General features: G+C 56.9%; 1 protein-coding gene across 6 annotated transcripts; it reads left to right on the forward strand.

The window, feature by feature from the left end:
* The first annotated feature begins 362 nt into the window (after positions 1 to 362).
* On the forward strand, positions 363 to 12,869 carry LRRC71 (leucine rich repeat containing 71). Of its 6 annotated transcripts, none has more exons than XM_044757698.2 (16): positions 363 to 753; positions 3,361 to 3,510; positions 3,869 to 3,994; positions 4,087 to 4,162; positions 4,365 to 4,442; positions 6,277 to 6,345; positions 6,566 to 6,725; positions 6,810 to 6,893; positions 6,973 to 7,062; positions 7,745 to 7,894; positions 8,100 to 8,193; positions 8,604 to 8,692; positions 9,863 to 9,904; positions 9,979 to 10,093; positions 10,502 to 10,623; positions 11,526 to 12,808. In XM_044757698.2, the coding sequence occupies exons 1-16, from the start codon at positions 594 to 596 to the stop codon at positions 11,544 to 11,546; spliced, it is 1,626 nt and encodes a 541-aa protein (XP_044613633.1). In that variant the 5' UTR covers positions 363 to 593; the 3' UTR covers positions 11,547 to 12,808. The 6 variants fall into 6 exon arrangements, with proteins under 6 accessions (XP_044613633.1, XP_044613630.1, XP_044613631.1 ...); XM_044757695.2 differs by lacking the exon at positions 11,526 to 12,808 and adding an exon at positions 10,865 to 11,140; XM_044757696.2 differs by lacking the exon at positions 11,526 to 12,808 and adding an exon at positions 10,865 to 11,140 and having other exon boundaries at positions 9,982 to 10,093.
* The last annotated feature ends 216 nt before the right edge of the window (positions 12,870 to 13,085 follow it).

Consider the following 13,085-nt stretch of genomic DNA (forward strand, 5'->3'; position numbering starts at 1 on the left):
CCAAGCCCCGCCCCTCCATCCCGGTCTCGCCCTAGCCCCGCCCCTTCGCCTTGGTCTCGCCCTGGCCCCTCCCGCTGCGTCCGGGCCTCATCCTAGCCCCGCCCCTCCCTCCCGGCCTCGCCCTAGCCCCGCCCCCTCTGCTCCAGTCCCTCCACCACTGCCCCGCTTGGTCCCGGGCCGCTCTAGGCCCTGACCCTTTGCACAGAGGCCGCAGGACCTTGCCCTCCAGGGATCACCTGCCCCTGTGGCCTCTGGCTCCCCTAGTCCTACCTGCCCCGCCCTGGCCCCGCCCTTCCCACCCGCTCTAGCTCCGCGGCTCCGCCCTTGGGGATCACGTACGCCCTGCTCTGACTCTGCCGCACCCCCTGTCGGCCCCGCGTGTGCTTTGCGGCTGCCTGTTTCCAGCGGGCCCGCGCACCTCGCGCGGTTGTCATGGAGATGGACGCGGAGGCGACGCCACTGCCGGTGGGTCGGGTCGGTGGACGCGGAATAGCGACCCCTGATTCGGCTACCTCTAGGGCGAGCCCCACAGAGTCCCGTCCTGCCTCTTCGCCCCCGTGAGGGTCCCCAGAGTCGCTGAAAACCGCGTCAGCATGTCAGGAGAGACGAGCGCGCCGGGGGCCTCCCCCAGGGCCCCGCGTCCCGCGACCCAGAAGTCGTCCGGCACAGTGACCAAAAAGGGGGATCGCGGGGCCAAGGAGAAGCCAGCGGCTGTCCTACCGCCGGTGGGCGAGGAGGAGCCCAAAAATCCTGGTACGCTGGCGGCGGGGTTGGGGGATTAGGCCTCCAGGCTGCAGCTCTGCCCTCCCGCCACTGGAGGTGTGGGGCCTTGGGCACGTTTCTTCTCTGTAGTGTGGAGGTGTGAGTCCTGCCTGCCTACCGGTGTGGAAGAATGGAGGTGATGGTGAGAAAGTTCTTTGTAAACTGCAAATTCATTTGTTCATTCAACAAGCATCTGTTATGCACTCACTGTGTGCAGAGCTCCGTGCTCCACCTTGGGACATGAATCACAGTTTTACTTCCAGCATAGTTCCTGAATCTCAGCTTGGCAGATGTTTGAATCGAACTTGATCTTAAAGAACCCACACTGTGGTTTGGGATGCTGACAAATACAATAATATGTGATAAGATGTATAAGAGAAGAAGGCCCAGGGGGTGATGGGAGGACACAGGGGGACTACAGGGGGTGACTTTGAGTTGAGTTTTATAGATACTCATTCATTTACTCAACAATTACTTTTTGGATGCCTGCCCTGCAGCTAGGTCCAATACAGAGAGAACAAGATGGACACAGGCCAGCCCACATGGAGTTTACATTCTCTGGGAAAAGAAAACCATGGGAAAAGTATAAGTAGAAGTGTGGCTCTTCATGTTGCAATTGGTAGAGCCCAGCCCAAACTATCCACAAAGGAGCGTTTATTGCAAGGCTTCTTGACTCAAATCCACCAGCTTTGCCATCAGAGAGGGCCAGGAACTTGCTGTCCCTGGACTCACGGTAAAGCAACTTGGGAAAAAGGCTCTGATTGTCAGGCCCTGGTCAGGTGCCATCTCCTTGTCAGTCAGTATTTGTGGCTGGGGGAGAGAACTATGAGAGCTGGAGAAACAGCATTTCCAGAAGGAGAGACAAGATAGTATAGGAGGAGGAGCTGGCAGGAGAGGCTGATCAGCCTTAGGGCAGCGATGTAGGAGAGAGTAGGGGTCGTGACTGCACAGTGACCCTGGACAGGGCAACATGGAAGTCATGGTGGCTCTAGCAGGCGCCATTGTGTGCTGTGGCAGGGTCAGACGCAGGGCTCAGATGAAGTAGAGAATGACGGCAGACAGTAGGAAAGTTTATAGATTTAGAGGAAATGCCATCTGCTGGCTTCTGTTTCTCAAGAAGCTTCAAGTCAAGGTCATTAGGGAGCGTGAGGAAGGAGTGTGGGAGCGGAGGAGAGCAGGAGCAAGCCCCTTGAGAGCTGCACTGTCCACTAGGTCACTACCATTGTGCAGATAGAGAACATTTCCATTCTGCCATGACATTCTGTTGGGTAGTGCTGTTCTGCAGCAGCAGTGCTCAAGGTGCTGTCCTTGGACCGGCAGGTTTGGCATCGTCTGTGAGCTTGTTAGAAAGTGAATTCATGGACTCTATCCAGCCTATGGAAGCAGAATCTCTGCGGATGGGGCCCAGGAAACTGTGTTTTAACAGGCTTACAGATGGATGTTAAAGTTTGAGAATCTTTGTTGTAGAGAAAGGTGGTGTGAGTGAGGCAGGGAAGGGCTGAGGGGCTCTCCCAGCAGAGGGAACAACCCCAGGAAAGCCCGTGCGCAGGAATCAGCTGTACAAGGGGCTTAGCCCAGCCTCCCGGGGCTGCCTCCCCTCTGCCTTGTCCATTCAGCTGATGTTTCTCGGGCGTCCGTGTTCCCCCTGATGGCTGGGCGCATGAGGAACATGTCTCTCATCCCTTTGCCACAAGAACGCTTAAACCTCTCTACCTCCTGCCCCGACACATGCTGAGCACCTGTCCTCCCCTGTCCCTCCCCACCCTCGGGGCAGGCTCCCTCCTGTTAGTGGCTGGAGTGCTCTCTGGGCACAGCCCCTGCAGTCCCTACTGCCCAGGGCCTGGATGATGTTGCTGTGGGGGGTCCAGGATGCCTAGCCAGCAGGAAGCTAGCCCTCTGCCTCCAGCTTCTCCCATTTGCCAGGGACACCCCTTCCCATCTCCAACAACCACTTCTTCCTGGGATGCCCATGGGGGAGCAGGAAAGAGCAGGGATCTCTGGGGACCCAGACAGCTCCGGTTTGCATAGCCCTCAGGATGGGATGTGGTGGGCATCTGTCTGAATTAATATAACTCTTGAATGAGTCAATATTCCTAAGGCATTTAGAAAAGTGTGGGACAGGGGTAAGTGCTATATAAATGTTTGCTAAGTAAATAAAAGCCTGCCGCCCCTGCTGGAATGTGGTGTCCATGTGTAGGGGTGGTGGTGGGAGTGGAGAAGTACTCGTGTTCCTTCCTTGGCTCACATCAGGCCTGGAGCTTCTTTCTCCGTGTGACCCTGGGCAGTCCCAGCAAGGAAGGGACATAGGAGGCTGGACTGGGGAGGTGGAGCCCCGTGTCCCCCCGCCCCCCGCCCCCCGCGGGAACAGAGAGCCGGAATGGAAGAGGCTTTGGCCCATGGGGCGGGTGGAGGAGCGCGCACAGAAAAGAGGTGCCCGGCTTGCCTACATTCCACGCCCTTTAGTCTCCTTTCTCCCAGGTCTTGATTTCCCACTGTTTCCTCTCAAGTGTTTTCAGCGTCAGTCTTTACAATGCATCTTACATTAAAAAAATGGCTGTAAGGATGTCTTTCCCTGCCTCTCTCCTCCCCGCCCCGCAGAGGAGTACCAGTGCACCGGGGTCCTTGAGATCGACTTCGCCGAGCTCTGTACGCTGTCTGGCTACACCGACTTCCCCAAAGTTGTGCCCCGGCCCCGCCCGCACCCGACCTTTTTCCCCTCCGCCTCTATGTCGGAAAAGCCCACCCAAGGTGAGTGACAAGGGAACCCCCGGGTGCCTGCCAGGGCCACCTCGCCCATCCCCAGCCTCCCATCACACGGTGGGCCGAACGGCGGGGGCGCAGGGCCGTGTGAGAGAGTGAGGGGGCGGATGGGGAGGTGGGGTTGTCTCCCGGCTTCCTTCCCAAACCCTCACAGACGCGGCCCTGGCCCGAGAAGCAGCGCCCCCAGGCGAGTGCCTCTCACACCTGCGGAGTCCTCCCATCCCGCCGCCTCGGTGGGAGCCGTCCCTGCCTCTCGGGCACCCGTGGGCTGGCCGGGCGTGCGGCCCGGGGTGGTGGCTCTGTCCCCTCCCTGCTCACCCCATCTCCTCGCACCCCTGCCTTCTAGAGGATCAGCGGCTGTCGGGGTCCTGCAGCCTCAACAGCCTGGAGAGCAAATACGTGTTCTTCCGGCCCACAATCCAGGTGGAGCTGGACCAGGAGGACAAGGCTGTGAAGGAAATCTACATCCGCGGTGAGGCACTCCCGCTACTCCTCTCTCACCTCCCCGCTAGCGCCCCACCCCCCCCCCCCACCTGAGGCAGCGTCCTCCTCTCCTTTCCGCAGGCTGGAAGGTTGAGGAGCGGATCCTGGGTATCTTCTCTAAATGTCTGCCCTCCCTCAGCCAGCTGCAGGCCATCAAGTGAGGGGACATGGAGGGGGGTGGGCAGGAGGCCAATGTGGGGGGCCGGGCTCCTGGTGGCTTGGGAGAAAGAACTGAAGGGGCATGGAAGACCCTGGGGACTGTGGGGAGGGGGCTTGCTGAGGGAGGGTGTGGCTGGAGAGGGCGGTAGGGGAAGGAGGTGATGCCCCAGCCATGTTTCTGCACTTCCCCCCAACTCCAGCTTGTGGAAGGTGGGGCTGACTGACAAGACTCTGACCACCTTCATCGCCCTCCTGCCTCTCTGCTCCTCCACACTCAGGTCAGCGACGGGGGAGGCCCCCAGTGCCTGGGTAGCCTGGCTGGGTGCGCAGTCAGAGGGGAGCAGTTTGGGGAAGGGAGTGGCAAGTCCCACCTCCTGCAGGCCTGGCTGGCATCCCTGTGGAATGTCTGTTGGGTTTTGAAACTTCCATCTGACAAGAAGCAGGGTGCCCTTTTCTGCCTCCACCAGTGGCTAAAGAGCCTGACCTTTGGGGCCTCATCCCCTTTTCCTTTCCATCACCCACTGTCTCCCTGGAGGATTTTTCCCTCACTCCTTGCTCCCTGGAGCCTGACACTGTACCAGGGCTGGTTCTCATCCTCCCGGACCTGGCAGTTCAATGAGGGAGGGAGAAGGATTTCGGAATAGATACTGCAGGGCAGTGTGGGGACTGCGGTGATGGAAGAATGGTTCATGCGGTGGGGGTGGGGATGGGGAGGTGGCTGTGGGGGCAGAGAAGGAGTGCCACCCCATCTTGTGGGTGTGGGGCAGGGAGACATGGAAGGCTCCCTGGAGGAGGAGGTGCTGGGCTGAGCCTGAAGGAGGAACAGGAGTGGGCAAGGCAGGGCATTGGGAAAGGACATTCCTGTATAGAAGGGAGCTGGAGCAAGGTGTGAATAGTGTCACCACAGGTGTGGTTTACTGTATAAAGGGCAAAGCTGATTTGGCCACCCCTGCTTGAGGCTCCCCCAGCACACTTGACTTCTCCTGCTTCACAGCACCCTCACTGCCACCCACTGGCTCGCCCATCTTCCTCCTGTGGATGGGATGGGTGCTTCTGGAGGGCAGGGGTTGTGATTTCTTCAGCGGGAGGTCCTCAGTGCTCCCTGTATAGAACACCATGAAACATATTTTATTCCATCATGGGAATTAGAAACAACTTAACCGGCAGAAAAATAATTATAGAATTTAGCTTAATATGTAAAACTAAGTCAGATCAACATAATAAGAATAATTTTAGGTGAATGCCACCCAGTTTAGATGAAAGATGAGCCAGCCTGAAAGGCTGAGCAAAGATAATAAATCACGGGAGAAAATTTTTAAATAGAGAAAGTTCTAGCCATTAGTTCAATTTCTGTTGTGACTTAGAAAAAGACCTCCATTCTCTCAGCACTGTTGCAGAAGCCACTGCCTTATGGAGGGTCATGTATTAGTTGCCTATTGCTGTGTAACAAATTACCTCTATACTTAGTGGCTTAAAACAACACACATTTATGATCTCACCATTTCTGTGAGATAAGTCCAGGTGGAGGTTAGCTGGGTGCATCCGGCTCAGGGGCCTGGCGAGGCTGCAGTACAGCTGCTGGCTGGGACCACAGTCATCTCCCATGGGGCTGGAGCATCTGCTCCCCAGCTCACTTACTCCACACGTGAACCTCTCACATGCAGTCTGAGTGCCTCACCACATGACAGCTGATGATCCCAGAGAGTGCCAGAGAGCACCCAAGATGGGAACCAGTCTTTTTATAACCTAAACTTGAAGTGACGTTCCATCACTGTTGCCATATTCCACTCATCAGAAGTGAGTCACTAGGTCCAGCCACAATCTAGGGGAGGGGATTACACAAGGGCATAGATACCCGGAAGTGGGGATCATCGGGGTCATCTTAGAGGCCACCTTACCACAGGTCAATAACTCTGGGGAGTGACCCCTTCACATGGCCACACTTCTGGATTTTTAGTCTGGAGAACTGTCACATACAATTTCCTTTATTGGGGGGCCATTCTTTAACTCAGTTTCCAGGCTGCTCCCTAGAGACCCACATTTCCTCTCTGTCCCCTTCCTTCACCTGGCCTCAGTGGTGCCTCCTGTTTCTCAAATCTCTCCCACCCTCAGGAAGGTGTCTCTGGAGGGGAACCCGCTGCCGGAGCAGTCATATCACAAGCTCATGGCATTGGACAGCACGTGAGACTCACCCCCTTTCTCTGGGCCCGCCCCCCATTCCAAGTTGTCCCTAGTCCCCATTCTTCCTTGCCCCTCTAGCACCTCCCCCAAAGACCCTCAATTCCTGCCCCTCGACCCTCAGACTCGATGGACCTCCTCATGCCCCCAAGTTCACCGAAATTCCTGCAAACGCCCAGGACCCCCTGTTTCCAGTGACCCTCGTCTCCCTTCCGCTGCCCAGGATCGCTCACTTGTCTCTGCGGAACAACAACATCGACGACCACGGAGCGCAGCTCCTGGGCCAGGCTCTGTCCACGCTACACAGCTGCAACCGGACCCTGGTCTCGCTCAACCTGGGCTTCAACCACATCGGGGACGAGGGCGCCGGCTACATCGCGGACGTGCGTGAGCGGCGAGGAGGGACCCACGGGAGCTGGGACGGCCCGGGTCCCGCCGGCTCACGCGCCCCCTCCCTGTCTGCCCAGGGCCTCCGGCTGAACCGCTCCCTGCTCTGGCTGTCCCTGGCTCACAACCGCATCCAGGACAAGGGCGCCCTGAAGCTGGCCGAGGTGAGTTGCCGACTGGGTGGGGCCGGTGAGCGGACTCCCGCTCTGGGGCGTCTGATCGCGAGGTGGCGCCTCGCCGCAGGTCCTGCGCCCCTTCGAGTTGACGCACACCGAGGTGGTGGAGCGCCGGCGCCTCCTGCTGGAGAAAGGGCCGCTGGAGCGAATGCGATCGGTGAGGAGCCGCCGGAGCCGAGAGCCGAGCCCCTCTTAGCCCTCCAGGTCGGCTGCTTTTCAGCAAGCTGGCCACGTCCTAATGTGTCCTCTGGCCCTCTGTCGTGACCATCTTTTTCTGTGACTTCTGCACAGATCTAACAAACATTTGGGCTTTAACGGCAGAACCACTCCATGGGCAGTAGAGGGTATTGGCTAACAGAAAGGACTAGATTTAGACCGCCTGTGCTTGACATTGGGCTCATCTACATAACAGCTTGTGACCTTGGACATGTTATTTAACCCACCGGTCACAGTTTCTTCATCTGTAGAATGGGAATGATTTTACCTACCTCATAGGCTTGCTGAGCGGATTAAGGGAGTTAATTCACGCGATGCACTTGGAACAGAGCCTGGCACTTAGTTCAATGAAAGTTAGCTACTATTTTCTCCCTCAGTGTGAGGGTCACAGCCCCCATGCCCACCCCCCAGCTCATCCCCAGATCCCTCTGCCCTTTCTTCCCAACAGCACCTCCCCCTAGAGGAGTCTCACGCAAATTATTTTGGCACTTAGGCAGGGAGATGGGGGTGGGGTGCTGCCCAACCGAATGCTGCCCAGGCTCGAGGCTCCCCCTCACCTCTCGCCGAGGAAGGGGCACTGGCTTCTGGCTTCTTCCTCCATCCCCTCCCGTTTGTGAGCACAGCCTTCCTCCTCTCGACATGGGGAATCCAAATCAGATCGTGAGAAGAGTCAGGCGATAGGGGCCAGCAGTGTTGCCCTGGTGGACAAGGCAGACAAAGTGCAGACAATGAAGACCCCCAAGGGCCTGGGCAAGAAAAAGGAGAAGTCAGGGGTAGGTGTACTGTGGGCAAGAGAGCCTTGGGCCCTGGAGGAACGGGGGAGGCAGCTTCCGTGGGGTGGGGCACAGGTGGGGGCGGAGGGAAGAAGGCCTTTGAAGGCCCACCTCAGGCCCGGGGACCTAACGCGGCCCTGTCCCACACCTGCTCCCTATCCCAGGGGAGGTAGGACTTTCATCTCTTTCCTAACGTCCTCCACAGGAAGTGGTGAAGAAAGATGAGAAGTCAGGGTCTGCGCAGTCGCCTGTACAAGGAACCCCTAAGAAAGAAGACTCCACAAAGGCAGGCAAGGGGAGTAAGTGCTAGTGCCCTGCCGCGGCACCTTCTTGGTGTGGAGGAAGGAAGAGCACTGGGCAGGGTGCAGGAGAGCTGTTCTCAGCCTCGCTGTGTGCTCTGAGCTAGTCCTCTGGTCATGTCCCTCTCTGGGCCTTATTTCCTTCTCTGGGTGAGATGTAGAAAGCCCCACCGGGCCCCACATCCTGACACATCACACCACACACTTTGTTTCCCTGGGCTGGACCCCCGTGGCTCAGCCCTCAGAAAAAGAACCACCTGCCTAGCTAGGGGCCCCCTCCAGCTCTGTTTCTATTGCACCCAACCCAAAGCTTGAGGAGCCTCCTTCCTTGCTCCAGCCCACTCTCTCTGGGGAACATGGGTGGTATCAGAGTTCTGCACTGTGCATTCTGGCTCCTCTTCCCACACCAGAGGTGACCATCCCTGAGCAGAAACCAACCAAGGGAAAAGGGCCCAAGACTGGAAGCAGAGAGAAGCGCAGCATCCTCCTGGAGTCAGAGGTAGGCTGCAGGAGAAGTGGGGTGGGGATCCTTGGGACCCGGGCTGCCCACGAGCTCTTACCCCAGCCCCTCCTGGAACGTGGTCTCCAGCCCTGGACTGTGGCAGCAGCCACTTCAGTTCACTTTCTGTCTTCCAGTCCTCTTACCACACCTGAACCCCCGCAGCCCCCTCCCAAGCTGGCCTTGCTGGCGGATGATAGAGCTTAGCGCTCCCCCTCTCCCCTGCCTTGTTGACTAGGAGCCCACACCCTGCACTTTTGATGTGCTGTCTCAGCTCAGGCTACTTCCCAAAAGGCCATTGGTTCACCGTCACCACCTCCATCATCTGCTTGCACAGTGGCACAGGGAACAGAGCACGTGGTCCTCAGCCCCTCTCAGCAGAGCCCCAGGAAGGCAGGGCGTTTTATAGTAGTTTTTATAACCCTGGGCACGGCTCCTTCAGACCCCTTCTCCTCTGCCCCTGGAGCCTCCGTTTTCCCTTTCAACTTGTTCCTTGCTTCAGGAACTGCCAACTCCATAGGTCCCATCCTTCCCCAGGTCTCTGTCCATCAGGAGACCTCCCTTGCCCTGGGCAGGGAATGGCCCCCTCCCCTTTTAGGAGTCTTCTCTGGCACCCAAGACAAGATCTTACGAAAGAGGAAGTTCAGGTGGAGAAAGGGGGTGGAAGCTGCCTTTCAATTCCCAGTTTTCTTTGTCCCTGCCCGGGTCTTCCTCCAGGCTGCTGCTTCTCACCAGGACTACTGCAGTTTCTTCTCATCCTGCCTTCAGTGTCATTTCCCTCCAGTCACTGCCCTCTTTGCTCTAGCTGTTAGGAAATACTTAGTGAGACCCCAATGTGACAGACTGCTTCATGCCCCAGAGCCTTTGCACCTGCTGTTTTCTTTGCCTCGAACACCTTTCCCCTCTATCTTCATCTGTAACGACCCCATACCATTCAAACTTCATCTGTAACGACCCCATACCATTCAAACTTCGGCTCACAGGCTGCCTCCTCCAGGAGACCCTTCCTGACTCCCAAGACTGGGCTAGATGTCCCTCCTCCATGTTCCCAGTGCTCTGAGCTTACCTCTGCCACTTGTCACACCATACCCCATTACTGTCTCACTTTCTGGCTCCCCCACACCAAGTTGCTTCTTGAGGGTATGGGCTTATTTATCTTTGTATTCCCAGCACCTAGGACAAAGCCTGGACTATAGCCGGCCCTCAAAACATGTATGTTGAATGAATGAATGACTGGCCTGTTGACCAGCTCCCCTCTCCTCTGCTGCATTAGTATTCTGCTTTAGCAGCTGGTTACTGAAGCTATGGAGATGGTCAACCCTCTCCTGGAGCCTGTAGAGCACCGAGATGGGAAAGTTTTCATGCCTGGGAACAAGGTCCTTTTGCACCTCAACCTCCTCCGTATGTGTGCCAACCACCTCCACCCCCCTGCCGCAAGGCTACCTGGGTCCCATGCTGCCAGGAGGGTGCCCCACCCGATTCCACGGAGCAGAATGTGGTTCTCCTGTGGATGGGCTTTGTGCTGTCAGAGGCCCTCTTGCAGGGAGCTTTGGGGTGAGGGAGGCAGGTCCTGGGTTGGGTAATTAGAGAGTAAGGAGGGGCGGGAGAGAGCACTGGGGTGGAGAATACCAAGGGTGAGGGAAGTGAGACAGAGGAGGGGTCAGAGGAGGAGGGCTGGGGTGAGGGACCAGGCAGGGGGTAGGCCTGGGCTGGTGGGTGGGGTGCAGGGAGTTGGTTGTGCACTGAGATGGGGGTGGGTGCCAGTGAAGCTGGCGGTGTAAGCAGCCACCTCATCTCCTCTTCCACCAGGAAACCGCATCACAGAGGTGGGGCTGGAGGGCTTCCTCAGCACGGTACAGTACCAGGCGCAGTTCTCCAAGGCCAAGAGTGCGTCCAAGGGCCCCGTGGGGCTGCTGTGGCTGTCCCTGGCGGTGAGTGCCATCACTCTCCTGCTGCAGGTGGCTTCTGTGGCTCCCCATTTTCGAGGCAGGCCTGCAGTGCCCCTCATTCTTTTTATCACAACATAACCTGCGTCCCTCTTGCTGCAAGATCAGAAGTCCTGCCCACTTTGCCTTTTCTCCATGTCCCCCAACCCCGAACCCAGGATGTTTTTTTCCCCCAGAGGACTAATCTTTCCTCTGTCAGCTGTCAGCCTTCCTTTCCCTCCTTCAGAAAAACTGCTTCTCCCCACAATGTCCTACGTACATCATGATCCAGGAGCTGATGCTGCCAAGGGACCCCATCAGTAAGGCCAAGTCCAGGGAGGAGGAGGCCATGGCTTCCTCCACCTAGCCCCTCCCACCTTCCTCCCAGACACTGGGCCACAGAAGCTTCTCCTGTCCCTGCGTGGGCTGACCTCCCTGGAGGAGATCTCAGATTATGAACAAATTCTATTGCTGTACTTTTTTTCCTTGAGGTTGTTTGAAAACTTTGTTCCAGAACTACTTGAAACATTTGGACTCTGAGCCTGTTCATGTTACATGGCCAGAAATGGCTGAATCACTTTACAGTTCTGCTGGGGATGCTCTCAGCCCCTGTGGTGTTGGCCAGCCAGGGCCTTTGCTCTCCTGCCTCCTCAGGGCCTAGCTCTTGCCTGCTCAGGCCAGTCACTCCCCTGTGTTCCCTAGAGGACAGGCCATGCGCCTGGGTTTGCATTTGGCCTTTGGTCTCAGAGGCAGAAGGGAAGGACTTGGGATTAGTGACCGATGGAGCCCGGGCCCCACCTTTCCCTCCCCTGCGCCCACCCCCTCCTGCTTCTCCCTGGCTGGCCCAGGTGTCTGACTGGCTTGGAGGAGAGGCAAGGGCTCAGCTTAGGAAAATGTGGCGTTGGCAGGTTACTGCAGAGAAGGGCTGAGTCTCAACATCTACACAGCAAAGGCCAAGCCCTACACATGAGCCCGAAGAACACTGCCTGCAGATGCCAGCGACCTGACACCAGGGACTCCCACCCGGCATGGGGCCATGTGGGTGGGAAAGCTGGGGACCCCGTGTCTCTGCCCTTCAGCGTTGCCTGCCCTGAGACAACCCACTGCCATGCCCGGAGAGCACAGGGCCGGCTCCCGGGGAGCTGACGGCCGCTCTACAGGGAGAAGTGTCCCCCCTCACCTCTGGGCAGATTTAACCTGGGCCACACCCCCTGAGCCCCAGTCCCCTCATTCTGTGGCCTCAACAGGGACTTGCTCTGCCTGCCCAGAGCTCCCTCTCTGCGAGGCTCAGTCTCTGCCTCCGCCCGGGGCTGTGGCTCGGCCTCTCGGCAGCCAGCTGCTGAGCTTCTGCAGAGGAGATCGACCAGCACTGAATTCCCCACACCGAGCACATTACAGGTGCTCAGCGATGATCAGTCACCTCAGCTTCTCCAGGTATCCCTGCCCAAGTCCGTCTAAAGCTGCGGTGCACCCCAACAGCCCCCGTCCATATCCCGACACTTGATCACCAACGACTCGTCTATTAGTTCTGATGCCCAGCTAGACCGTAAGCTCGCGAGGTCAGCGTCTAGCGTTATGCTACGTCTAGGAGGGAGAGTATGAGCTAGTTAGGGCTGAAAGAGAATCTGTCCCTTTCTCCAACAATGAAGGCAAAGAGACAGAGGAGTTTGGATGGTTACAGTCCTAGGGATGGGGATGTGGCTGTGGCTGCCGTGCTGGCCTCCAGGGTTGTCAGGGCCTGTGGGAAGGATGTGGACGGCTGATGACAGTGACGACTGGCCAGGACTCCGAGGTGACCCTCCCCATATGTTTTCCCTTTCAAGTCCTAAAGCTCAGTGAGGGCAGTTCACGAGGTCTCTTGACTGGGTCCTCTGCTCCTTTGTATATATGTGTGTGTGTGTCTAAATTAAGTGAGTTCAGTGTCTTTTCGTTTGGGCCACAGGGGCTGTATAGCTCACTTTGCCCCACTGCAGTTCCGTGAGCACACATCTGAAGCTCTGGGAGAGAATATGGCAGGACTTGGGTAGGGGGCTTGATGCGGGGTCAGGGGAAGGACACGACGACACCTCCTTCTGTTCCCTCTATCCATTTCTAACCACCCTCTCAGGGAACCAACCACAATATTTTTTATCACAGCACTTCTAAGAATCACACACACACCACCACAGTTGAAGAATATTTAACTTTTCTTAAAAAAAAAAATCTTAACCATGAAAGGAAGAAAATAAAAGAGTATACATTATTTTAACAGCAAAACAGTCATTTCCATATCTATATTTTATATATTATATATATTTATATATATATATGTATATATACACCTAGCACAGTGTGTATATTCTATTTGTCAGTGGGGGAGTGGAGTGGACATGGTAACAGGGGCCAACGCTGTGGTGGCTCCTGGGGATGGTCCTGGTTAATTCGGGGACTCCAGCATTCAAACCCCCTCCCCCCACCTCCTGGTGGGG

Source organism: Equus asinus, chromosome 25 (genome assembly GCF_041296235.1).
Source record: "Equus asinus isolate D_3611 breed Donkey chromosome 25, EquAss-T2T_v2, whole genome shotgun sequence".
NCBI lineage: Eukaryota > Metazoa > Chordata > Mammalia > Perissodactyla > Equidae > Equus > Equus asinus.